This window comes from Nomascus leucogenys, chromosome X (assembly GCF_006542625.1).
Source record: "Nomascus leucogenys isolate Asia chromosome X, Asia_NLE_v1, whole genome shotgun sequence".
Classification (NCBI taxonomy): Eukaryota; Metazoa; Chordata; class Mammalia; order Primates; family Hylobatidae; genus Nomascus; species Nomascus leucogenys.
In genome coordinates this window covers 67985184-68012364 of record NC_044406.1, presented here as the reverse complement: position 1 = coordinate 68012364, position 27181 = coordinate 67985184, and the positions used below count along the sequence as shown (strand labels likewise).

The following is a 27181-nucleotide window of genomic DNA, read 5'->3' as shown; positions in this document are numbered from 1 at the left end:
GGTCAAGGCTGTAGTGAGCAGTGATTGCACCACTGCATTGCAGCCTGGGCGACAGAGTGAGACCCTGTCTCAAAAACAAAAACAAAAACAAAAAAAATACTGGTTTTGTAAACTAATTATACTAATGAAATTTAAGTATATGGCCAGGCATGGTGGCTTATACCTGTAATCCCAGCACTTTGGGAGGCCAAGTTGGGTGGATCACGAGGTCAGGAGATTGAGACCATCCTGGCTAACACGGTGAAACCCCGTCTTTACTAAAAATACAAGGAATTAGCTGGGTTTGGTGGCACACGCCTATAGTCCCAGCTACTCAGGAGGCTGAGGCAAGAGAATCGCTTGAACCCGGGAGGCGGAGGTTGCAGCAGTGAGCTGAGATTGCGCCATTGCACACCAACTTGAGTGGCAGAGCGAGACTTTTTCTCCAAGAAAATTAAAAAAAAAAAGAAAGAAATTTAAGCATGTCTGCTCAAACAAGTGACCACCTATATTAAGCAAATGTCGGTACACTGGCAACAAGTATACTATCACATGAGATTAAAATTAATGATTTAGAGTGGGAAGATAACCCAGAAACTTTAGATGACACAAAGAATATTTTTAACCTTTAGATTATAAAGAGAAATAAATGCGATTTAATAAATAAAATAAACATGTAGAAAGTATAAGATTGCATGCAACTGCAAAAACAGTGCTTTCCTGTAGAAGGGTAGAAAATGAAATTAATTTGGGTAAATTTATGCAAGCTTATATGCAGAACTTGACTGGCATATAGTCAGAGTAGATTTCCACTTCATTAAAAGCCTGGGTCCTTTTGCATTGAGGGCTTACATGTTTCCAGCAATATGGTGGGCATTGAGGATACAAAAATGAATAAAAATGTATCTCAGTGATTCTGGTAGGTAACTAGGTTTGGCAGTCACTGGTTTAGTAAGAATTATTGACCTTTATATTATACAAAATTATAGCACCACGAGGGACATTTTATGTAACGTAATTATATAATGTGGCACAAAGAAGGGCTTCTTTAGCTTCTTGAGGGGTGGGAGTTACCCCAGAGAAGGCTTCACAAAGAAGGCTTTTACCCAACAGATTAAATTCAAAATGTGGGAGCACGTAGATTGTTGTGAAGATTTACAATACAAGCAGGGAAAAAAAATTTTAAAACCTGTGTAAAATGTTGGCACATGATGGATGGGATACAATTAATATAGTATAAGCTGCTCTGTAGATAGGAGTAGGGAAAGGAACAACAGGGGATGAAGCTGGGCCTGTAAAACAGAGACCAGATACTGGAGATCTTTGTAAGCCTGTGTTTTTCACACTGGAGTACTGGGTCGTATACCAAGGTGTACATCTCTTTGGTGTCTCTTATTTTATTCGAGGTTTGGGGAAGGTAATTTTATATTAAATGATATATATTGGGTAATTAAATGTGATATTTGCCTGCGAATTTTGGGTAACAAAAAGTCCAAAGAATTTTTTTGTTGTTGCTGTGGTTGGCTTTTTGATGACTAGGGGTAAATTTTGAAGACTATTGTTAGTACCCAACCCATGGATGGCAGATGAACTCTTCTTTGCCAACTAGGAGTAGGAACGCATTTTTGCAAGTGTTTGGGAAATATAATAGGCTCTAAAGGATGCAGAGCCATTGAAAAGTTTTTTTTTTTTTTTTTCAATTACTGTATTTATTTTTGAACTCTGGACCTCTGGTGATCCACCTACCTCGGCCTCCCAAAGTGCTGGCATTATAGGCGTGAGCCACCATACCGGCCTTATTTTTAAATTTTTTGTTTAACAGCTATATTGAGATATAACTCACAAACCACACAGTTCACCATTTACAGTATACAATTTAGCAGTTTTTAGTATAATCATAGAGGATTACCACCACTTTAAAAAATGTTTTATTTGAAATGTATGTATAAAGAAGTGCACATTATCAGTAAGTAGACATCTTGATGAAAACGTAGGGCACCCAGATCAAGGAACAAGATGTTGATTACTAACACCCAAGAATCACAATCTCAGCATGACCACTTTTTTCCCTATTGAAATATTTTAATCAAAGATATCATATGATCAGATTAGTTCCTTACTATTCAGTGAGAATGAAGGCACTGAATGTTTGGAAGGTATTGCTGTAGTTGATGACAAATGGGGTTGTTGGAGAAGAGGAAGATTGACTTGAGTCTTATAGGAGGTTGAATTGTTAGGTCTTCTTAATTGATATGAAAGGGAAAAGTCTACAATGAGTGTCAGGTTTTTAGAGTTGTCATGGTATATGTACAATATCACAAAAATAGTTGAGGTTACTCAGTGGAGCTGTAATGTTTTACAAATGGAAAGCTAAGAACATAGTCTTGGAATCCTAAACATTTATAGGGCTTTTGGGCAAGAGTTATTCACTAAAGATGAGGAGGAGAAGTTCTTGCCACACACATATACAATTAATATGTCATGGACATTTTAATGTTAATAAATAATAGTACATCATTTTGTGACTACTTGTCTTATAAATTTCTTTATTATTATTATTTTTTATTTTTTTGAGTCAGAGTCTTGCTTTGTTGCCCAGGCCGGAGTGCAGTGGCGCGATCTTGGCTCACACTGCAAGCTCTGCCTCCCGGGTTCATGCCATTCTCCTGCCTCAGCTTCCTGAGTAGCTGGGACTACAGGCGCCCACCACCATGCCCGGCTAATTTTTTATATTTTTAGTAGAAATGGGGTTTCACCGTGTTAGCCAGGATGGTCTCGATCTCCTGACCTCGTGATCTGCCCGCCTCGGCCTCCCAAAGTGCTGGGATTACAGGCGTGAGCCACTGCGCCCAGCTTGTCTTATAAATTTCTTTGCAATATGGCTGCAAGCTCTTACAGATTCTATCAAGGAACTGTGTGATTTAACATGTTATATATCACAACATGGATTCCTGTGCCTCTTCAACAAAAGGGGCAATATTGATTTTGCTTCTGAAGCTTAGTTCAATATATATACCCTTTTATTATATATGATTACATTTGAGATTTGCTTTATTTAAAACCCGAGTTTTCTATGATCTGTGTTTCTACTGCCTGATTCTGTGGGTAATTTATTACCCAAGTGGTTTTGTTGTTGTTGTTGTTTTTTGTTTGTGCAGGAGAGAGTAAACTTCTAAAATCCCATCATATTTGTGTTTCTAATATGGATTATGATCATAGTGGTTGATATATAGGTGAAGTTGCATGATTTTCTGAGTTTTGTAAATTCTGATGTTCCTATAGTATTTGGAAATTTGAATTGAGAGATGGGAAAAAATCAATAGTGAATAGTCTACTTATTAAATTTAGTTGAATTAAATTGAAATGCATTGAAGAGGCATAAGAACAAAGTGCAACATGTGAACTCTAATTTTCTCCTAAATTAGAAAAATGTTACAAAATTATTTTAGTGACAATTTGAAATTGTAAATATTGCCTTTATATTAGATGATAGTAAATTTTTTTTGGGACGTGATAATAGTATTTAGTTATGTAGGGCAGTATCCTTATGCTTAGGGGTCAAGTGTCATCCGCACTTAATATCACATGGTTCAGTGTAAGAAAAGGTGTGTGTGTGTGTGTGTGTGTGTGTGTGTGTAGAGAGAGAGAAAAAAAAAGCAAATGTAAACTGCTAACAATAAGTGAATTTAGGAGAAGGGATATAAGTGTTCATTCAATGATTCTTTCAAATTTTTGGTAGATTTCAAAAATTTTAAAATGCTGGGTGAGCAATTAATGCTAGGCTTAAAATTATACTTAATTACAGGATTTTTTTGTGTGAATGTGTGTGTTTTTGGTATTCTCCCAGCTTTCCAGTTGCTTAATTATTGTGGTAAAGTATATGTAACATAAAATTTACCATTTTACCCATTTTTAAGTGTACAATTCAGTGACATTAAGTACATTCACATTTTTATACAACCATCACTTCTGTCTGTCCCTAAAACATGTCATCATTCCAAATGGAATCTCTCTAACCATTAAACAATAACTCTTTGTTCCTGTCTCCCCCGACATATTCTTCATAGCATTTATGTTCTCCCATTTATAGCATTTCTGTTAGCATTTATGTTCTCTCATTTTTTAGCTGGAATAGATCTTTGATTCTGATCTCAGGTTATGATAGATTTTTTAAAAAAAAAGTTATTTTGGAACAATTCTTGATTTACAGAAATGTTACACAAATAGTGCAGAGTTCTGTGTATCTTTCACCTAGCTTCCCTGATTTAATACCTTATGATAGTACCATGGTCAAAACCAGGAAATTAATATTGGTACAATACTATCAACTAAGCTGGGGGTTTACAAACTGCACCTGTGAGCCAAATCTGATCCTCTGCCTGTTTTTATAAATAAGCTTTTATTGAAACACAGCCATATTCATTAATTTACTGTTTTCACATATGTACAATGGCAAAGTTGAGTAGAGATGAGTAGTTGCAACAGAGACCATACGGTCCACAAGTCAAAAATATTTACTATCAAGCTTTTTACATAAAATGTTTTATGACCTCTGAAGTAAACTATAGATCTTATTCAGAGATTAGTTTTCCCACTCATGTTTTCTTTCTGCTCTATGATTCAACCAGGATCTCACATCGCACTGAGTTATAATGTCTCCTTAATCTACTCCAGTCTGTGACAATTCCTCAGTCTTTCCTTTGATGACCTTGACACTTGTGGAGTGTTGATTCCGTATTTTCTCAACTGTTCCTTGATATGTATTTGTCTAATGTTTTCTCATGATTGAATTGAGGTTATTATGCATTTTGACAGAATACCACAGAAGTGATGTTGTGTCTTCAGTACATGATATCAAGAATAGATGATGTCAGTATGTCTTTTTTTTTTGAGAGAAGACCTCGCTCTGTTGCCCAGGCTGGAGTACAGTGGTGCGATCATGGCTCACTGCAGCCTCAACCTCCTGGGCTCAAGTGATCCTCTTGTCTCAGCCTCCCAAGTAGCTGGGACCACAGGTGTGTACCATCATGCCTGGCTAATTTTTTAATTTTTTTTGTAGAGACAGAATCTTCCTGTGTTGCCCAGGCTGGTCTCAAATTCATGGGCTCAAGTGATCCTCTCAACTTGGCCTCCCAAAGGGCTGGGATTACAGGGGTGAGCCACCATGCCCAGCTGTCAATATGTCTTACTACTCTCATGGTTAACTTTTGTTACTTGCTTAAGTTGGTGTCTGCTGGTATTTTTCCACTGTAAAGAAGAAGATATTATTTTTCTATCTATATTTAGTATTTTGTTGGGAGATACTTTGTGACCATGCATATATCCTGTTTCTTATCATACTTAAGCCCACTAATTTTAATGTTCATCTTGGGTGAAGCAGTTAGTACTGTGGTATTTGCCTAGTTGTAATTTGCTATTTATTTCATTACTTCCACATTTAGTAATTGTAAGGGAGAGTTGTTTCCCCCTATTTATTTATTGCATTATTTATATCAATATGACTTATAGATTTTTATTTTACCAGTTATAATCAAATAGTATCATTTATTTTATTGCTCAAATTGTTCTAGCTTTGGTTGTTGGGAGCTCCTTCAAGTTGAATCTTGTGTCCTTTCACCATGTGCCTGTCCATGTTTGAACACTGCTTTATTTTCTGGCACTATAAGATGTTGTAAGGTTATCTTGTATTTTTTTCTGCCCTGCTTCCTCTGGCCAGAAAGAGGTTTTCTCCTGGAATTTTGTATGCTTCCATTACTGTGTTAATTGTGAGAAAAAAAAAATTGAGGATTCCACATGTAGAGCCTGATTTTCCTGGTGGTGTGGCTAGAAACACGGATTTTCTTCACAGTCTTGCTGTCAGTACCCTCTGCATACCTTTGGAATTTAGCCTGCCTTCTGGTCAAAACCAGGAAACAAAGAAAGAAAATAACCATACGCACTCACAGCTGTCTCCCCTCTACCAATTGTAGAGGGGTCATTATTCAAGTTTTGATTTCAGTCTCCAGTCTGCCTATTATTGTTTCCCTTTCTGAGTTCTTCGGTTGTGTCATCACTGGTGGAGAGAATCTGTAATCTTACTTCATCTTGGCCAGCCTACCTTGCTTGTTTTGAATAGCCAAACTTCTTTTTCATTAATTTACCTTTGGTAATTACATATATTTTATTGACAGGTAATTTATTCTTATTTTGTCAATTCATATACAATTGAATACTTATATTTTAATGTAAAACCACAGTTTTATAATTACATTAGAAATACATTTGAATTTTATTTATATATATCATGTAAAGCATTAACTGGTATATTCTATATTATGTATTATCCATTCACATATATACCTCTGATGTTCTTACAATGCTCTGTTTTAATGTCGAGTCATTGGTAAATTAAGTGAATTAGGTTTCTATTGAAAAATAATTAATAATTTTATGTATTTTTTAAAATTCAAGTGAGCAGTGAAGATTCAGAAGATTCTGATTTTCAGGAATCAGGAGTTAGTGAAGAAGTTAGTGAATCCGAAGATGAACAGCGGCCCAGAACAAGGTATTATAATTGGCTTTTAAAAAATTTTAGGAATTAATCTGAATGACCATGCCTTCAAATGATTTATATGGTTACTGTTACCAATAAAGTTAAGTTAGTGTGATATATAATATTTTGATTTGAAACTAATTGTTATACTTAATAGTTTAAAAAGAATCTAAGCATATTTTATGTGTAGTTGAATTGTGTATTCTAACCTGGGTAGATTTTCAGTCTGCAAAAACCACTCGTGGCTGCAGTGTTTTATTGTTATGGGGGAAATTGTAGGATAATAGTAAAGAGGCTTTATAGAAAAACTGCCTCGGTCTAACTTTGGGCTTTTCTACTTTCTGTTTGTATAAATACTCTATGCTTCAGTTTCCTCATCTGTAAAGTGGGGGATTACAATATACTTGACTGACTATTGTGGGCATTAAATGAGACAATACGTGTACAAGGTTTATAATAGTACCTACCTGGCAAATAGTAAGTGCTCAATATATAAATTATTGGTCTTAGTAGTACTACAGTAATAATGATATGCTTGTTCTTGTAACACGACCAGTCACTGACCTAGATTACCTGTAATTTAAAATTTGGCTTCCTTCTTAGTATGGTATGTTAGATAATACTACTATTACAATTTTCTTATTTCCCCCAGAATAACATAATCTTCCTACAGTTTATCAAATGAACAATCTGTGTGTGTTTGTGTATGTATGTCTACAAAGGTGTCTATCTGCATTTGTAAGTTTTAAAACATTCAAGTTTTTTTTAGGTTAATACTTACCAGGTTGTGCTTAGAGTATAGCAATATATTGTACTTTAAGTCAATATAAAATGAAAATGATAAGATATGATGAGAGGTTTTTTTATTAAACCAAGGTATAATTCAGCATGTTATACTGTGGAATACAGTGGTCTTCAGAATATTTGCAAGTTGTGCAACAAACACCACTCTATAGTTTCTGAACATTTCCATCACCCAAGAAAACAACGCTGTACTTATTAGCAGTCATTTTCCATTCCCCATGCCCTTGTACTTTAATAAACACTAAAATCTACTTTCTGTCTCTATGGATTTGCCTGTTCTGGACATTTTGCATGAGTTGATTCATATAATGTATTTCCTTTTATGAATGGATTTTTTTTTCACTTAGCGTAATGTTTTCATGGTTCATCCATGTTGTAGCCTGTATCAGTACTTCATTCTTTTTTTTTTTTTTAATTATTATTATACTTTAGGTTTTAGGGTACATGTGCACAATGTGCAGGTTTGTTACATATGTATCCATGTGCCGTGTTGTTTTGCTGCACCCATTAACTCCTCATTTAGCATTAGGTATATCTCCTAATGCTGTCCCTCCCCCCTCCCCCCACCCCACAACAGTCCCCGGAGTGTGATGTTCCCCTTCCCGTGTCCATGAGTTCTCATTGTTCAGTTCCCACCTATGAGTGAGAACATGTGGTGTTTGGTTTTTTGTCCTTGCGATAGTTTACTAAGAATGATGGTTTCCAGCTTCATCCATGTCTCTACAAAGGACATGAACTCATCATTTTTTTATGGCTGCATAGTATTCCATGGTGTATATGTGCCACATTTTCTTAATCCAGTCTATCGTTGTTGGACATTTGGGTTGGTTCCAAGTCTTTGCTATTGTGAATAGTGCCGCAATAAACATACATGTGCATGTGTCTTTATAGCAGCATGATTTATAGTCCTTTGGGTATATACCCAGTAATGGGATTGCTGGGTCAAATGGTATTTCTAGTTCTAGATCCCTGAGGAATCACCACACTGACTTCCACAATGGTTGAACTAGTTTAGAGTCCCACCAACAGTGTAAAAGTGTTCCTATTTCTCCACATCCTCTCCAGCACCTGTTGTTTCCTGACTTTTTAATGATGGCCATTCTAACTGGTGTGAGATGGTATCTCACTGTGGTTTTTGCTCCAATTAAAAGACACAGACTGGCAAATTGGATAAGGAGTCAAGACCCATCCGTGTGCTGTATTCAGGAAACCCATCTCACGTGCAGAGACACACATAGACTCAAAATAAAGGGATGGAGGAAGATCTGTCAAGCAAATGGAAAACAAAAAAAGGCAGGGGTTGCAATCCTAGTCTCTGATAAAACAGACTTTAAACCAACAAAGATCAAAAGAGACAAAGAAGGCCATTACATAATGGTAAAGGGATCAATTCAACAAGAAGAGCTAACTATCCTAAATATATATGCATCCAACACAGGAGCACCCAGATTCATAAAGCAAGTCCTGAGTGACCTACAAAGGGACTTAAACTCCCACACAATAATAGTGGGAGATTTTAACACCCCACTGTCAACATTAGACAGATCAACAAGACAGAAAGTTAACAAGGATATCCAGGAATTGAACTCAGCTCTGCACCAAGTGGACTTAATAGACATCTACAGAACTCTCCACCCCAAATCAACAGAGTATACATTTTTTTCAGCACCACACCACACTTATTCCAAAATTGACCACATAGTTGGAAGTAAAGCTCTCCTCAGCAAATGTAAAAGAACAGAAATTATAACCAACTGTCTCTCAGACCACAGTGCAATCAAACTGGAACTCAGGATTAAGAAACTCACTCAAAACCACTCAACTACATGGAAACTGAACAACCTACTCCTGAATGACTGTTGGGTACATAATGAAATGAAGGCAGAAATAAAGATGTTCTTTGAAACCAACGAGAACAAAGACACAACATACCAGAATCTCTGGGACACATTCAAAGCAGTGTGTAGAGGGAAATTTATAGCACTAAATGCCCACAAGAGAAAGCAGGAAAGATCCAAAATTGACACCCTAACATCACAATTAAAAGAACTAGAAGAGCCAGAGCAAACACATTCAAAAGCTAGCAGAAGGCTAGAAATAACTAAAATCAGAGCAGAACTGAAGGAAATAGAGACACAAAAAACCCTTCAAAAAATTAATGAATCCAGGAGCTGGTTTTTTGAAAAGATCAACAAAATTGATAGACCGCTAACAAGACTCATAAAGAAGAAAAGAGAGAAGAATCAAATAGATGCCATAAAAAATGAAAAAGGGGATATCACCACCGATCCCACAGAAATACAATCTACCATCAGAGAATACTACAAACACCTCTGTGCAAATAAACTAGAAAATCTAGAAGAAATGGATAAACTCCTCGACAAATACACCCTCCCAAGACTAAACCAGGAAGAAGTTGAATCTCTGAATAGACCAATAACAGGCTCTGAAATTGTGGCAATAATCAGTAGCTCACCAACCAAAAAGAGTCCAGGACCAGATGGATTCACAGCCGAATTCTACCAGAGGTACAAGGAGGAACTGATACCATTCCTTCTGAAACTATTCCAATCGATAGAAAAAGAGGGAATCCTCCCTAACACATTTTATGAGGCCAGCATCGTCCTGATACCAAAGCCTGGCAGAGACATAACCAAAAAAGAGAATTTCAGACCAACATCCTTGATGAACATTGATGCAAAAATCCTCAATAAAATACTGGCAAACCGAATCCAGCAGCATATCAAAAAGCTTATCCACCATGATCAAGTGGGCTTCATCCCTGGGATGCAAGTCTGGTTCAACATACGCAAATCAATAAACGTAATCCAGCATATAAACAGAACCAAAGACAAAAACCACATGATTATCTCAATAGATGCAGAAAAGGCCTTTGACAGAATTCAGCAACCCTTCATGCTAAAAACTCTCAATAAATTAGGTATTGATGGGACGTATCTTAAAATAATAAGAGCTATCTATGACAAGCCCACAGCCAATATCATACTGAATGGGCAAAAACTGGAAGCATTCCCTTTGAAAACTGGCACAAGACAGGGATGCCCTCTCTCACCACTCCTATTCAACACAGTGCTGGAAGTTCTGGCCAGGGCAATCAGGCAGGAGAAGGAAATAAAGGGTGTTCCATTAGGAAAAGAGGAAGTCAAATTGTCCCTGTTTGCAGATGACATGATTGTGTATCTAGAAAACCCCACTGTCTCAGCCCAAAATCTCCTTAAGCTGATTAGCAACTTCAGCGAAGTACTTCATTCTTTAATGATTATTTTTAATAGTGGTAAAATGCACATAACATTTACCATCTTAACTATTTTTTTTCTTTCATGGTATTACTGGGAATTTTTATTTTCATCTTAACCATTTTTAAGTGTATGGCTTAGTAGTGTTAAGTACATTCACTTTTTTTGAACCAATCTCCAAAACCTTTTCCCCTTGCAAAATTGAAATGTTACTCATTAAACCACTCTCTTTTTCCTCTTCCGTGAAGCCCCTGGCAACCACCATTCTATTTTCCGTCTTTATGAATTTCACTACCCTAGGAACCTCGTATAAGTGGAATCATACAGTATTTGTCTTTTTTGACTGGCTTATTTCACTTAGCATCATGTGCTCCAGGTTCATGTATGTTGAGGCATGTTTCAGAATTTTCTTCCTTTTAAAGGCTTAATGTTCCATTGTATACCACATGTTGTTTATCAGTTTATTTGTTGATGGACATTTGATTTGTAACCTTTTGGCTATCATGAATAACGCTGCTTTGAACATGGGTGTAGAAATATCTCTTGAAGTCCTTGCTTTCATTTCTTTTGGGTATATACCCAGAAAAGAAATTGCATGGTAATTCTATTTTTAATTTTTTGACGAACTGCCATAATGTTTCCATAGCAGCTGCACCATTTTATGTTTCCGTTAATAGTGAACAGGGTTTCACTTTCTCCACATCGTTACTGACAGTGGTTATTTTGTGTACCAATTTCTAAGCCCAGAAATATTTTTCTCACCAAAAGCTGTTACTGTTTTTTTTTAAATCTCTGTGACCTGTTATGAAGAAAACAGTATTCAAATTTGTAATCTGCCTTTTTTTTAGTGATGATGAATGTTTTTTAGTATGTCTATTGGCTGTTTGTATTTTATACTAGAAGAATAGTCTTAATGTCCTTTTATGCATCTTCTTTTATAACAAACCTCCCCCCAGGATACTGTAAAATGTTGATCATTGGATTAAAATGAAGGGTTAGGCTTCTGCTTGAATATCCGTTTTGAACCTATTGATGTTTTTTTTCTGTTTGTTTTTAGGAATGCATACAGAGGTAGAACTGTTTTAAAATAGTACATAACTTATTGATGGAAGTTTATCATGAAATATTTTATTTTGTGTTTTAAATTTTCTTCAGGTCTGCAAAGAAAGCAGAGTTGGAAGAAAATCAGCGGAGCTATAAACAGAAAAAGAAAAGGCGACGTATTAAGGTTCAAGAAGATTCATCCAGTGAAAACAAGGTAATAATGACATTTACCACGTGCTTGAATTATAACCGGTACAGTAGACTATGGTAATTATGCTGTTACCTCTCTTTTCCGTTCATTCATTGTATTCTACTGGCTTATTTACATTTTACACTTGTGGAAGGATTGCTTATTGAATATATATATATGTAAAAGTATTAATTTGACATTATCAGTTTTTTTCCTATTCCTTAATTTCTAATGGAATTTTATTTAAGCCATTCTAATTCATTATTTTATATTTGTGGTGATGTGAGTGTTCTATTTTCTGAAGACAAAATACTATGCTGAATGATGACTTAAATGTGAATAAATTTCTTCTCGTAGTGAAATTAGCCAATTTGAATTTTTGTATATAAGCAGGCTTACATAAAGTAAAAGGTGTCTGTAATATGTTTGATTCTGTCAACACAATGCTCTTCCAGAGGGATTTTTATCTTTTGAAAATTAACTTTTAAAATATTTTAAAATGTACAATTCAGTGGCCTTAATTATATTCACAAGCAGAAACTCTTCACTCATTAAACATTAACACCATTCCCTTCTATCCCCCATCCCCTGGTAACCTCTATTATCATTTATGTCTCCATGAATTTGTGTATTTTAAGTACCTCATATATATAAGTTGAATCATGCAATATTTGTCCTTTTGTGTCTGGCTTATTTCATTGACATAATATTTTCTAGGTTCGTCCATGTCGTGGCATGTATCAGAATTTCATTCCCTTTTTAAGGCAAATAATATTCCATTGTATGTGTGTGCCACATGTTGTTAGCCCAGTCATCTGTTGATGGACATTTGGGTTGTTTCTACCTTTCGGCTATTTTGAATAATACTGCTATGAATATGGGTGTTTACATATCTGTTTGAGTCCCTGTTTTTAATTATTCTGGGTATATATGGAAAAATGGAATTGCTACATCATGTAGTAGTTGTATGTTTAACTTTTGGAAAACTCCACACTGTTTTTCTCTGGTATCTGTAACATTTGACGTTCCTGTTAGCAATGTACCAAGATTCCAGTTTGTCTGCATCTTTGCCAACACTTCCTTTGTTTCTTTCTTTCTTTCTTTTTTTTTTTTTTTAACAAGAAACATCCTAATGAGTGGGAAGTGGCATTTCATTGTGGTTTTGCTTTGTATTTTTCTAATGACTGGTGATATTCAACATCTTTTCATATGCTTATATCTTCTTTTGAGAAATGTTTACTCTAGTTGGTAGCCCATTTTTAATTGGGTTGTTTGTTTTAATAGGTGTTGAAGAGTTTTTTTGTTTTGTTTTGTTTTGTTTTTTTTTTTTTGAGACAGAGTCTCGCTCTGTCGCCCAGGCTGGAGTGCGGTGGCATGATCTCGGCTCACTGTAAGCTCCGCTTCCTTGGTTCACGCCATCTTCCTGCCTCAGCCTCCCGAGTAGCTGGGACTACAGGCACACACTGCCACGCCCGGCTAATTTTTTTTTTTTTTTTTGTATTTTTAGTAGAGACGGGGTTTCACCGTGTTAGCCAGGATGGTCTCGATCTCTTGACCTCGTGATCCGCCTGCCTCAGCCTCCCAAAGTGCTGGGATTACAGGCGTGAGCCACCACGCCTGGCCAAAGAGTTTTTTTTTTTTTTTTTTTTTTAATACTACTCTATTGCTAAATATAATTCTAAAGGTTTTCAGCATGTTTTCTTCCACCTTTTCCTGGTGTGTTAATTAATGGAATATGAAATGGATAAATTAAATGACTTTGTACTGTTTACCTCTAATTGTTTTAATTCTGTAGAGTAATTCTGAGGAAGAAGAGGAGGAAAAAGAAGAGGAGGAGGAGGAGGAGGAGGAGGAAGAAGAGGAGGAGGAAGATGAAAATGATGATTCCAAGTCTCCTGGAAAAGGCAGAAAGAAAATTCGGAAGATTCTTAAAGATGATAAACTGAGAACAGAAACACAAAATGCTCTTAAGGAAGAAGAAGAGAGACGAAAACGTATTGCAGAGAGGGAGCGTGAGCGAGAAAAATTGAGAGAGGTAACTAATTTCTTTCTTCTTCTTTTTCTTTTGTAGCTACAGGGTCTCGTTCTGTTGCCCAGGCTGGTCTGGAACTCTTGGGCTCAAGTGATCCTCCTACCTTGGCCTCCCAAACTTCTGGGATTACAGGCGTGAGTCAACACACCCAGCCTTAATTTATTTCTATTAAAGATTTATTTTATTTGGTATATGACTTCAATATATTTCAGCATTTTAAGAATAGAATGTTGTAATCTACCACAGATTTCTTTTTTTTAGACGAGTCTGGCTCTGTTACCCAGGCTAGATTGCAGTGACATGATTTCAGCTCATTGCAACCTTTGCCTCCTGGGTTCATGCGATTCTTGTGCCTCAGCCTCCCAAGTAGCCGGGACTACAGGCATGCACTACCACACCCAGCTAATTTTTGTATTTTTTAGTAGAGTCGGGGTTTCACCATGTTGGCCAGGCTGGTCTTGCGCTCCTGACCTCAAGTGATCCACCCACCTCAGCCTCCCAAAGTGCTGGGATTACACGTGTGAGCCACCTTGCCCAGCCTCAACCACAGGATTTCTAGTTGCAATTGATTTTTCCTACTGTCACTATTTCATGCAACCTAAAATAGTCATTTAGCTTTATTAATTTAATTAAGTGCATGGAAAAAATTGAAATTCTTGAATGATCACCAAAATGGTTATGTTGTATTTTGGGTAGAGAAATGTTTCAAAATTACTTCTTAAATCCGTAAAAGATTTCAGTTTTTAAAATGGACTTTATGTTACAAAAATTTTCAAATTCACAGGTGGAGAGAATAGTATAATAATTCTCCCTGGATCTATTAGCTCAGTTTCAGCAGTTAATAACACAGGACGAGTCTTGTTTCATCTTCTTTTTTTTTTTGAGATGGAGTTTCACTCTTGTCACCCAGGCTGGAGTGCAATGGCGCAATCTCGGCTCACTGCAACCTCCACCTCCTGGGTTCAGGTGATTCTCCTGTCTCAGGCTCCTGAGTATCTGAGATTACAGGTGCACGCTGCCACGCCTGGCCGTTTCGTCTATTCTTTTTCCTTCAGATTATTTCAGAGCAAATCTCAGAAATCATATTCTGTTTATAAATAGTTGGGAATGTATTGTTAAAAGATAATAGTATTTTAAACATTACTGCAGTGCCATTATTACACTGCCTCACATAGTAGTTTTAAAAAATAGTTGGTGTGGGCCTGGCGCGGTGGCTCACGCCTGTAATCCCAACACTTTGGGAGGCTGAGGCGGGTGGATCACCTGAGGTCAGGTGTTGGAGACCAGCCTGGCCAACATGGTGAAACCCCGTCTCTACTAAAAATACAAAAAAAGTTAGCCAGGTGTGGTGGTGTGTGCCTGTGACCTCAGCTACTTGGGAGGCTGAGACAGGAGAATTGCTTGAACCCGGGAGGCAGAGCTTGCAGTGAGCCAAGGTCGCACCATTGCACTTTAGTCTGGGTGACAAGAGCAAAACTCTGTCTCAAAAAAAAAAAAAAAGTTGGTTTGAATCAGGGTCTTAACAAGGGCCATCTGCATATTCTGTTGTATTTGGATGTTACATCTCTTACCTAATTTTAACCTAGTTTCCCTTTGGTTCTTTCTTTTTCTTTACCCATTCTTACAGTTCATTTGCTTAAGAAACCAAATTATTTTTGTAAAATTTTCTATATTCTGAGTTTTGTTATTTGCATCCCTGTGGTACAGTTTCACTGGCTTCTATATTTCCTATAAATTGGTAATAGGATCTAGAGTCCCGATCAGATTTAGATTCAGTTGTTTTTTTGGTAGAAATACTCATGAGCAGTAATATGTACTTCCTTTTGCATCTCATTAAGAGGTACTTTAAAAGTGCTTGTCCCTTTTTTGTGGTACAGCTCCTCTAACTTTGTTCCACTTTTTCAGAATTTTTTTGGGTTTTCTCAGTTCTTTACATTTCCACATAGTATTATGTTGTTGGTTTTGACAAAAATCCCTGTGGAATTTCTATTGGAATTTTGTTGAATCTTTCTTGTAATGTGGCCAGAATTGACATCTTAACAGTGTTTTGTCTCCTATTACATGAATATAGTGTACTTCTCTATTTATTTACCTTCTCTTTAATTTCTCTTAGGAATGTTTTGCAGTTTTCTCTGTACAGGTCTAGTACATATTTTAAAAAATTTATCCCCAAGTAGTTCATGGTTTTTGATGTTATATTGTATTAGTCCATTTTCATGCTGCTAATAAAGACATACCCAAGACTGGGCAATTTATAAAAGAAAGAGTTTTATTGGACTTATAGTTCCATGTGGCTTGGGGAGGCCTCACAATTGTGGTGGAAGGTAAAAGGCACATTTCACATTGTGGCAGACAAGAGAAGAACTTGTGCAGGGAAACTCCTCTTTTTAAAACTATAGATCTTGTGAGACTTATTCACTATCACAAGAACAGCACAGGAAAGACCTGCCCCCGTGATTCAATTACCTCCCACTGGGTCCGTCCCACAACATGTGGGAATTCAAGATGAGATTTGGGTGGGGACACAGCCAAGCCATATCATATAGTAAATGTAGTTTCAAGTAATGTTGGCATAATGACCTTGTGTCCTAAGCTCTAAATTTACTTGTTATAGTAGCTTTTTTGATAAATTCTTTATGACTTTCATGTATACGTTTGTGTTGTCTGTAAAGAAAAACTATTTTGCTAATTCCATTCCAATCTATCATTTATTTCTCTTTTTAAATTATAAATGGTGAATTTCTTCAAATGCTTTTCATTGCATCTGTTGGAGTGACCTAGAAAATGTCTTGTGTTCCTTGAATAAACCTTGCTTAGTCATGTTATATTACTCCTTTTATATATTGTATTGCATTTGCTGATCAATCCTTCCTTCCTTCCTTCTTTCTCTTTCTTTCCTTCTTTCTTTCTTTCCTTCCTTCCTTCCTTCTTTCCTTCTTTCCTTCCTTTCTTTTCTCTTTCTTCCTTTCAAGATAGGGTCTCGCTCTGTCTCTCAGGCTACAGTGCTGTAGTGTGATCATAGCTCACTGCAGCCTCAAACTCCTGGGCTCAAGCAATCCTCTTGCCTCAGCTTTCCAAGTAGCTGGGACAACAGGCATGTACCACCATACCTGGTTAATTTTTTATTTTAGAGATTGGGTCTCCTTATGCTACCCAGGCTGGTCTTGACCTCCTGGCCTCAAGTGATCCTCTCCCATCAGCCTCCCAAAGTGCTGTGACTATAGTAGGGAGCCTCCACACCTGGCATATTCCATTTCTTTAATACATGTGAACTATTTAGATCTTTTCTTTTTCTTTAGGCCTGTTTTGGTAAATTTCAAACTTGAGGAATTTTTCCATTTCATTTAAGTAGTCAAATTATTTATGTAAATTTGTTTATAGTCTTTCATTATACTTTGTAGGTTCTGTCATTTATTGTTTCTGTTAGGAATTTGTGTTTTATCATTTTTTCCTTGATTAATCTGTGCAAAAAGTTCACAATTTTACTATCTCAAAAAAAAAAACGCAGCTTTGGATTTCATTAATTTTTTTCTATTTTTGACCCTTTTCTATTTCATTGATTTTCATTCTTATTTTTACTGTGTTTATCCTTCTTTGGACTTACTTTCTCTTGTTTTTCTAGCTACTTAAGGTGGATTTTGGATCTTCTTTAACATATGCATTTTTAAAGGTATAAAATTTGCCACTGTGCATACTGTTTAAACACTGCATCTTACAGATTTTGGTATTTTGTGTTCATTTTTACTCTGCTCTGAATCTTTTCTAATTTCTATGAGCCAGAATATGATCTGTCTTGGTGGATGTTCAATGTTTATATTCTGCTGTTGTTGGGTGACATATTCTATAAATTTTGATCAGATTATATTGATGGTTGATTACATTCACATCTTCTATAGTTTTAATAGTATTCTCTCCAATTAGAGGAGTGTTGATGTCTCCAACTATAATTGTTAATTCATCTCTTTCTCTTTGTAGGTCTCTCAGATTTTGCTTCATGTTTGCTGGAAGTTGTTTTGTTAGGTACATATACATTTAGGATTACATCTTTCTGGTTAATTCCCCCTTTAACACCATGTAATGTGACTCTGTATTATCTGGTAATTTTCTTTCACCTGAAGTCTGCTGTATTTGATAATAATGTAATGACATCATCATCTTTCTTTTCCAACATCTTAGGAAAAGTTTCATTTATACAGCCAGGTTGAAAGTATTTCATTGATTTCCTGTAAACTTCCTAGATTTTTTTCATTTTCATATTTTTCATTTTCATATTTCCTTTATTACATTCCTATTTATGTACTAATCTTTATCCATCAGTACATCTTTTTATGCATTTCATAGTAAATTGCATACATCATTTCATTTATCTCAAATGCTTTAGCAGGTGTATCATTAGCTAAAGTTCAATATTTATGTGTTTTCCTTTTTATGTAAAAGGAAATTTACTTAAAATGAAAGGCACAAATCTTGTGTACATTTGTTTTTGAATAATACGTGGTGTATATTTTCTCATTATTTTTTCTAGTAATTTTGTTCTGCCACAATTTTATCATGAAATTTGTAAATATATGGCGAGAATTGTAAACATGAACACGAATGTACCTACCATGTAGCTTCTTCATTTCTTAACATGTTGCTGTATTTGCTTTATTACATATCTGTTTTATCTATGCATCCATCAACCATTTTAATCGTCCCTGCTCTAATCTGTATTGTTTCCTTTTATTCTCTAGCTATGGTTTAGTTTGTGCTTCCTTTTCTGTTTCCTTAAGGTGTAAAGTTAGGTTCTTGATTGTGATCTTTCTTCTTTTCTACTGTATGCCTTTATCACTGTAAATCCTCTTCTTAGTACTGTTTTCTGTACATCCCATATGTTTTGTATTTTGTGTTTTAACTTTCATTTGTCTCAAGGTATTTTCTAATTTTCCTTGTGATCTCTTTCTTGATCCTTTAGTTACTTATCTTATTTAATTTCCACATATTTGTGTTCTTTCCAGTTGTCTTCTGTTATGGATTTTTTCTTGCATTCCCTTGTGATTGGAAAAGATACTTCAGTCTTTTTATATTTATTAAGGCTTTTTTGTGCCTGATCATATGGTCTGTCCTTGAGAATGTGCACTTGAGAGAAAATATATAGTCTACCATTGTTGAGTGGAGTGTTCTTTATATGTCTGTTAGGTCTTTTTTTTTTTTTTTTTTTTAAAGACACAGTGTCTTGCTCTGTTGCTCAGGCTGGAGTGCAGTGATGTGATCATAGCTCACTGTAGCCTCGAACTCCTGGGCTCAAGTGATCCTCCTGCCTCTGCCCCTTGAGTAGCTGGGACCATAGGTGCATGGCACCACCCCAGCTAATTTTTTAAAACTGTTTTATAGAGGCAGGGTCTCACAGTGTTGCCCAGGTTGGTCTCGAACTCCTGGCCTCAAGTGATCCTCCTGCCTTGGCTTCCCAAAGTGGTGGAATTAAGGCGTGAAACACTGTGGCCAGCTCCAGTTGGTTTATAGTGTTATTCGAGTCCTATATTTCCTTAATGATCTTTGTCTACTTGTTTTACGCATTTATTGATATTGGGCTATTTATGTCTCCAACTGTTTCTCCCTTTTTTTGTTTTAGTTTTCCCACACTACACTGATGTATATTTCTCCTTTTAGTTCTTTCAGTGCTTTCTTCATATGTCTTGGTGCTCTGTTGTTTGTTGTATATATGTTTATAATTACATTGTTTGAGAACCTGGCTGTATTATCAATACATAATATCCTATTTGTCTGTTGTAACAGTTTTTGACTTAAAGTCTGTTTTGTCTGATGTCTATATAGTCATCTGAGCTCTCTTTTGGTTGTTATTTGCATGGAATGTCTTTTACCATTCTTTCACTTTCAGTCTATTTGTGTCTTTAGATCTAAAGTGAACCTTTTTTAGATAACCAGTATTTGGATCATTTTTTAAAAATTATTATGTCCATCTATGTCTTTTTGATCCAGGAGTTTAATTCATTTACACTTGAGGTAAGTAGTGATAAATAAGGATTTATTTCTGCCATTTTGTGTTTTCTTACTACTATTTTGTTCATTATTTCCTCCATTACTGCTTTCTTTTGTGTTTGGTTAATTTTTTGCAGTGACATATTTTGATTCCCATCTCACTTTCATTTTTGTATATTCTATATTTTCTTTGTGGTTATCATGGAGATTACATATAACATTCTAAAGTTATGAGAGTCTTACTTGAATTGATATGAACTTAACTTCACTTGCATACAAAAATTCTACTCTTCCACAGCTCCATTCCCCTGTATATTATGTGGTGACTGTTACAATTATTGATGTCACAAATTACATTTTTATACATGTCGTGAATGGTAACATATATTCATAATTGTATTTTATGCTTTTGTCTTTTAAATCCTAAAGAAAGTAAAAAGTGAGGTTATGAAACAAAATTTTGTGATACTAGGTTTTATATTTGCCCCTGTATGTATCTCTTCTAGGAGATCTTTATTTCTTTATATGGCTTTGAGTTACTTCTAGCATCCTTTCATTTCAACCCAAAGACTTCCCTGTAGGAAGCATTTTTTATAGGGCAGGTCTAGTTTTAACAAATCATTCAGCTTAGGAGTGTCTTAACTTGTTCCTCTATTTTGAAGGATAATTTTGCTGGGTATAGAATCCTCAGCTGATGCCTGGCACAGTAGCTCACCCCTGTAATCCCAGCACTTTGGGAGACCAAGGCAGGAGGATCACTTGAGGCCAGGAGTTTAAGACCAGACTGGGCAACATAGTGAGACCTTGTCTTTACAAAAAATTAAAAAATTATCTGGATGTGGTGGCACACACTTGTAGTCTAAGCTACTTGAGAGGTTGGAGGATTGCTTTAGCCAGGGGTTCGAGGATACAGTAAGCTATGATTATGCCATTGCACTATAGCCTGGATGACAGAGTGAGATGCTGTGTCTATTTTTTAAAAAAGGAAAAAGAATCCTCCGCTAACTTTTTTTTTCATTCATCACTTTGAAATATATTGTCACACTGCCTTCTGGCCTCTTAAGTTTTTGATGAGAAATTAGGTGATGATCTTACTGAAGTTTTTTTGTATGTGTTGACTTGCTTCTCGCTGCTTTCAGTATTCTCTTCGTCTTTGGCCTTCGACAGTTTGTGTGTAATGTGTTTTGATCTATATGTATTTTAGTTTATCCCAGTTTGAGTTCATTCCTGTATTTGTAGATTTAAGTCTCTCTCCTTCAATTTTGGAAGTTTTCCACAATTATTTCATCAAATGATTGTTGCTTCTTTCTTTTTCTTTTCTCTTTCTGTGACTCTCATAATACATAAGATGTCCTTCATGATGGTTTCCCTCCCATCCGTTTTTCTTTCTTCACTTTAGTTTTTTTTTCCCTTTTTGATCTTCAGACTTGATGATTTCAGTTAATATCTTCATATTCACTGATTCTTCTGCCTGCTCAAATCTGCTATTAATACTCTTTCAATTGGGCTATATTTTCCTATTTAGTTGTATCTTTGTGATTTTTTTTTTAATACTTTAAGTTCTAGGGTACATGTGCACAATGTGCAGATTTGTTACATAGGTATACATGTGCCATGTTGGTTTGCTGCACCCATCAACTTGTGTGATTTTTTTAAATTGCATATTGGGTATTTGACTATTGTAACTTGGTAACTCTGCATATGAGGTTCTCTCCCTTTTCAAGGGTTTGCTGGGGTTTTAAATATATATAAATTGTAGTAGACCTATTGTTTTAAGACTCCCCCACATTATTTTTTCAAAGAGTGTTCTTGTTGTGTGTCATCAGTAAAGTCTCTGTCCCTTTCATTCATGTTAAACTAATGTTTTGAAAGATTTTTTTGAATGTCTGCTGGGTGTGGTGGCTTGCGCCCATAATCCCAGCACTTTGGGAGGCCAAGGCAGGCGGATCACCTGGGTTCAGGAGTTCGAGACCAGCCTAGCCAACATGGTGAAATCCTGTTTCTACTAAAAATACAAAAAAATTAGCCAGGCATGGTGGCACGTGCCTGTTAATCCCAGCTACTCGGGAGGCTGAGGCACGAGAATTGCTTGAACCCGGGAGGCGGAGGTTGCAGTGAGCCAAGATTGCGCCATTGCACTCCAGCCTGGGCGACAGAGCAAGACTCCATCTCAAAAAACAAACAAACAAAAAAAGAAGGCTTTTTTTTTTTAAAATGCCTGCTCTCTCTGTTTGTAGATTGATTGTGCTGATGCGCTCCTTTAATCCATAACTAGGCTTCCACTAAACCTAAAGATAAGTCTGAGGGGAAAACTTAAGATTTTAATAAAGATCTTTTCTGAGCATGTATTTTGCCTGGACACACATACGGCTTTCTGAATTATCCTATATACCTGGTTGCTTTTGAGTGTCCCAAATTTAAAAGTAGCTGCGTGTGGTGGCTCATACCTGTAGTCCCAGCAACTCTGGAGGCTGAGGTAGGAGGATGGCTTGAGCCTGGTTATGTGAGACCAGCGTGGGCAACATTGTGAGACCCTATTTCTACAAAAATAAAGTAAAGACTAGTTGGGCGTGGTGGTGCACACCTATAGTCCCAGCTACTTGGGCGGTTGAGGTGGCTAGATCGGTTGAGGTGGCTGGATCAATTCAGCCCAGGAGTTCAGTGCTGCAGTGAGCTATAATTACACCACAGCACTCCAGCCTTGGTGACAAAGCAAGACCCTGTATCTTGAAAAAAAAAATTCCAGAAGTGTCCTATCTCTAGCTATTTGGGCCTTAGGTGGTGTTTTGGGTGTGTTCCCCTGTAATGCCTTGTCCCAGGCCTCTGTGGGTCTGTAGTCACGTTGCAATTGTTGTGTGTGTGTGTGTGTGTGTGTGTGTGTTTTAAAGCTGTTCTTGCTGTCTTTCTCACCAGAGCTCTGAGTTAGGTGAAGAAATGATGAGAGCCTTATGTCAGTCCTTCAAGTATCCTTCAGACAGGTTAGATAACATTTACACAATAATTTGTAACTAACATCTGCTTTCCTCCCTCTGGTTTGTGGGAGGATACCGGGAAACAGGGTGCTGCTGCTTTGAGACTAAAACTTTCACCTTCTGGTAGGTGGTGGGGCAAGGACAAGTAAAAATGCTGTAAAACATTCCTATTGTATTGAAGGTGACTTTTTTTCTTTTTCGTTATTTTAGAGACAGGGTCTTGCTATGTTGCCCAGGCTAGCCTCGAATTCTTGGGTTCAAGCGATCCTCCTGTCTAGGCCTAGTTGTTTGTACTACAGGCGGTCACCACCATGTCTGGCTAAGATGTTGTTTTCTTGATTGGGTATTTGCTTGGTTGCTGTAAACCTTTGACTGTGTTCCAGAACTCTGACAAAGTTGGTTCAGAAAGTTTCTACTTGTTTACAAAATAGTTCTGTGTGGGAACTAGAGCTTGGAGCTTCCTAATCTATTTTGTTGATATCTACATATTCCCTTCTTTTTTTTTTTTTTTTTTTTTGTGTGTGTGTGGAGACAGTCTTACTCTGTCACCCAGCTTGGAATGATGCAGTAGCATGATCACTGTAGCCTAGAATTCCTGGGCTCAAGCAATTCTCCCACTTCAGACTTCTGAGTAGCTAGAAGTACAGGAGCAAGCTAATCTCTTCATTTTTGAAAGTTGTTTTCCCTGGGTATAGAATTCTAAATTGATACTTTAAAAAAATCTCTTTAAAGATGTTACTTCTTTGTGACATTTTGTTTGTTATCTTTCTCCTTTTTCCTTCATTTTTGCTCCTCTGCATGCGCCTTTTATTTCTTGAAAAGATAGTCTTAAAAGATTTTTCAGTGATTTTAAGATTTTCTGTTAATGCCTGGCTTTCAGAAATTGAAGATTTTTATTTTCTTTGTTTATCCTGCTCTGGGTTCCTTGAACTTGTTGGATCTGTGAGTTTATAGTTTCATCAAATTTTTGTTGGTTTGTTTTAGAGAGAGGGTCTTACTCTGTTGCCCACGCTAGAGTGCAGTGGTACGATAATTGGTCACTGTAACCTCAAACTCCTGGGCTCAAGATATACTCTTGCCTCAGCTTTCGGAGTGGCTAGGACTAGAGGCATGCCCTATTGCTAATTTTTAAATTTTTCGTAGGAACAAGGTCTTGCTATGTTGCCCAGGCTGGCCTCAAACTTGTGACCTCAAGTGATCCTCACACCTTGGCCTCCCAAAGATCTTGGATTGCAGGTGTGACCTACCATATCCAGCTTCTATCAATTTTTTGGAAAGTTCACATCATTATTTTTTCAAATAATTTTTTTCTGTTCTATTTTTCTTTGGGACTTATATATTATGCTCTTTAATATTGTTCCATAGGTTTCTTATTTTCCCCGCTCTATTTCATTTTGGATAGTTTTTCTTGCTTTGTCTTCAATTTTGTTGATCTTTTCTTCTGCACTATTATGATATTAATCCACTTAGTGAATTACAGTGTACTATAATTTTCATCACTAGGAATTCCATTTAGTTTTTAAAAATATCTTCTATTTTTGTTTTCATTGTGTTCATGTTTTCAGTGTTTGGGCATTTTGTTTTTCTTTTTCTGAGACGGAGGCTTGCTCTATCACCCAGGCTGGAGGGCAGTGGTGCGATCTCTGTTCACTGGAACCTCCGCCTCTGGGGTTCAAGCGATTCTCCTGCCTCAGCCTCCCAAGTAGCTGGGACTACAGGTGTGTGCCACCATGCCCAGCTAATTTTTTATATATTTTTAGTAGAGACGGGGTTTTGCCATGTTGCCCAGGCTGGTCTCAAACTCCTGAGCTCAAGCGATTCACCTACCTCTGTCTCCCAAAGTGCTGGGATTACAGGTGTGAGCCACCACACCCGGCCTATTTGGGCATTTTTAATCAGCTGTCTCACTTTACTTGTCTGCCTATTTCATTATTTCTGTTACTTCTTGGCCCATTTTTGTTGACTCTTTTTTCCCCTGGTTATTCTTCATATTTTTTTTCTTCTTGACAAACCTAGTAATGTTTTATTAAAAAGTTCAGTTTAATTTCAAAGCTCTTAAAAAAGCCTGGTTAATGCGTTTCTTCAGTACTCTTTAATTTATGAATTGCTTTGACCCACTGCTAAGATTTGGTCTCTTCGTGGTCTCTACTGAATGCTCTGGGTTATAAACGAAGAGGCTACTGTGCCTCCTCTGAAATCGAATGCCTCCCAGCACCATGTGATCACTGGGAGCTGTTTAGCTCACAGCTTCTTGGTCATGCTCTGCCTGGCCTCACAAAGTTTCACTCCTCATGTGTGCATTTTAATGTTCAGCTATGACTCACAGTGAATCCTGTCTCGATTTTGAGTTCTTTTTGTGTAGCTCTTTTTTCTTTGTAGTTCTGCCTCACAGCTTCAGTCATCTCAGCCTGACCTTTGTTTCTTCAACTTGATATATCTCCAGTGCTCTCCTTGGGAATCCCTTTTCCCTGATCCTTCAGGCACCAATTCAAGGGGAATATAGGGGTCTTCTTGTTGGTTTTCCTACTCTGAGGGATCAGGGTCTTGTGGTGTCTTTATTCAATGTCTGAAAAAAAATTTTTTTTCATACATTTTGCCTACTTTTCTACTTGATTACAGCAGGAAGGTAAACCTAGTTCCTAATAAACCATCATGACTGGAAGCAGAAGTTTGGCTCAACCTTTTAATATTTTGGTCAGATGATTTTTTTTCCTTTATTTTCCCTTCAGTTCAGATACAGGAGATATTTCATGTCTGTATTTATTTTTACTACACCTTAAGTGATTATTTGTCCTAAGTTTTTCTCCTGTTTCACTGCTGTGTATTTATCATTTTTAAAATTTCAGCTTTTAGTTTAGATACGGGGTAGGGGGGGTACATGTACAGGTTTCTTACTGGGTATATTGTGTGATGCCCAGGTTTGGGATGTGGATCCCATCACCTTGGTAGTGAACATAGTACCCAATAGTTGTTCAACCTATGCCCTCTTCCTTCCCTCCCCCTCCGGTAGTCCATAGTGTCTCTTGTTCCCATGTTGATGTCCATGTGTGCTCAGTGTTTAGTTCCCACTTGTGAGAACATGTGGTATTTGGTTTTCTGTTCCTGTGTGAATTTACTTAGATTTATAGCCTCCAGCTGCCTCCAAGTTGCTGTAGAGGACATGATTTTCTTCTTCTTTATGGCTGCATAGTATTCCGTGGTGTATATGTACCACATTTTGTTTATCTAATCCACCATTCGTGGTCACCTAGGCTGATTACATGTCTTTGCTATTGTGAAGAGCATGGCAATGAACATATGATTACTTGTGTCTTTTTGGAAGAATTATTTATTTTCCTTTGGGTATATACCCAGTATTATTAGTTAAATAAAGTTTCCTTATATTATAGCTTGAGTGCATAAACACATCTATGTAGTCACTAATAGGTAGATGATTTCTTTATAACTTGTCTCCTCCTGCATTTAGGATGAAGATACACTAATCCTCAATCCTGAAGACAACACTTAATAACAAAAGTATCATCAAGTCACTGATGAACATATGGTTCAGAAATCTTAATTAAAGCCTTGTATATTAGTTTTTTTATTGTGGCAGTAAAATGTACCAGACACTTAAACTCTTGAGACAAATTTATTTGTCTCACGGGTCAGGAAGTTGGGAATAGCTTAGTGAGCGTGGCTCTACTGGGTTTTCTGCTTAGTGTCCCACCAAGCCGAAATTAAGATGTTAACTAGAGTTTTGCTTTCATCTAAGATTTTGTATCCTTTTCCAACTCACTTGTTGGTAGAATTTAGTTCCTTTCAGTTATTACACTTAGGCCCTTAGCTACTAGAGTTCTCGCTCCACAACATGGCAGATTGCTTCATCTTTGAGATCAATAGAAAAGCATTTCAATCTTTTAAAGGGCTCTAATTAGGTCAGGCTCACCTAGAATATCTCCCTTTTGATTAAATCAGAGTCAGCTTATTAGTGGGCCAATTATGCGAATGATAGTCCAATCATATTTACAGGTCTCAACCATACTCAGAAGGTGAGGGGATTATGCAGGATGTTTGTATCAGATGACGGTAATTCTGGGGCCACTTTAGGATTCTGTGTACCACACCTTGTAAACAGGACAAGACATTTAGGGAATTTCCCATTTTTATATAATGGCTTTACCCCAATGATATGAAGCTACTACATATCCAGGCTAGGACACAGTAATAATTTAGTGAATACTTAGCCTATGCCAGATACTTTGCATACATTGCCTTATTCAGTCTCCAGAACAACCTTGTGGAAACTATTGATAATCATTTCCAGTTTGCAGATTCAGACACAGAAGCTAAGAGGGTTTAGGTAGCTTGATGAAATGGAATTTGGGTCTGAATGGCCTATGCTATTTTTAC

At 36.8% G+C, this 27181-nt stretch overlaps 1 protein-coding gene across 7 annotated transcripts in view; it reads left to right on the top strand.

Annotated features, from left to right (window-relative positions):
* ATRX (ATRX chromatin remodeler) overlaps nucleotides 1-27181 on the top strand; it is a 296672-nt gene that overhangs the window by 131189 nt on the left and 138302 nt on the right. For all 7 annotated transcript variants that reach the window (XM_030807617.1, XM_030807624.1, XM_030807622.1 and 4 more), the window contains 3 exons: nucleotides 6430-6523; nucleotides 11728-11830; nucleotides 13602-13841. In XM_030807617.1, coding sequence (XP_030663477.1) covers nucleotides 6430-6523; nucleotides 11728-11830; nucleotides 13602-13841 — 437 coding nt within the window. The remainder of the gene's footprint in view (nucleotides 1-6429; nucleotides 6524-11727; nucleotides 11831-13601; nucleotides 13842-27181) is intronic.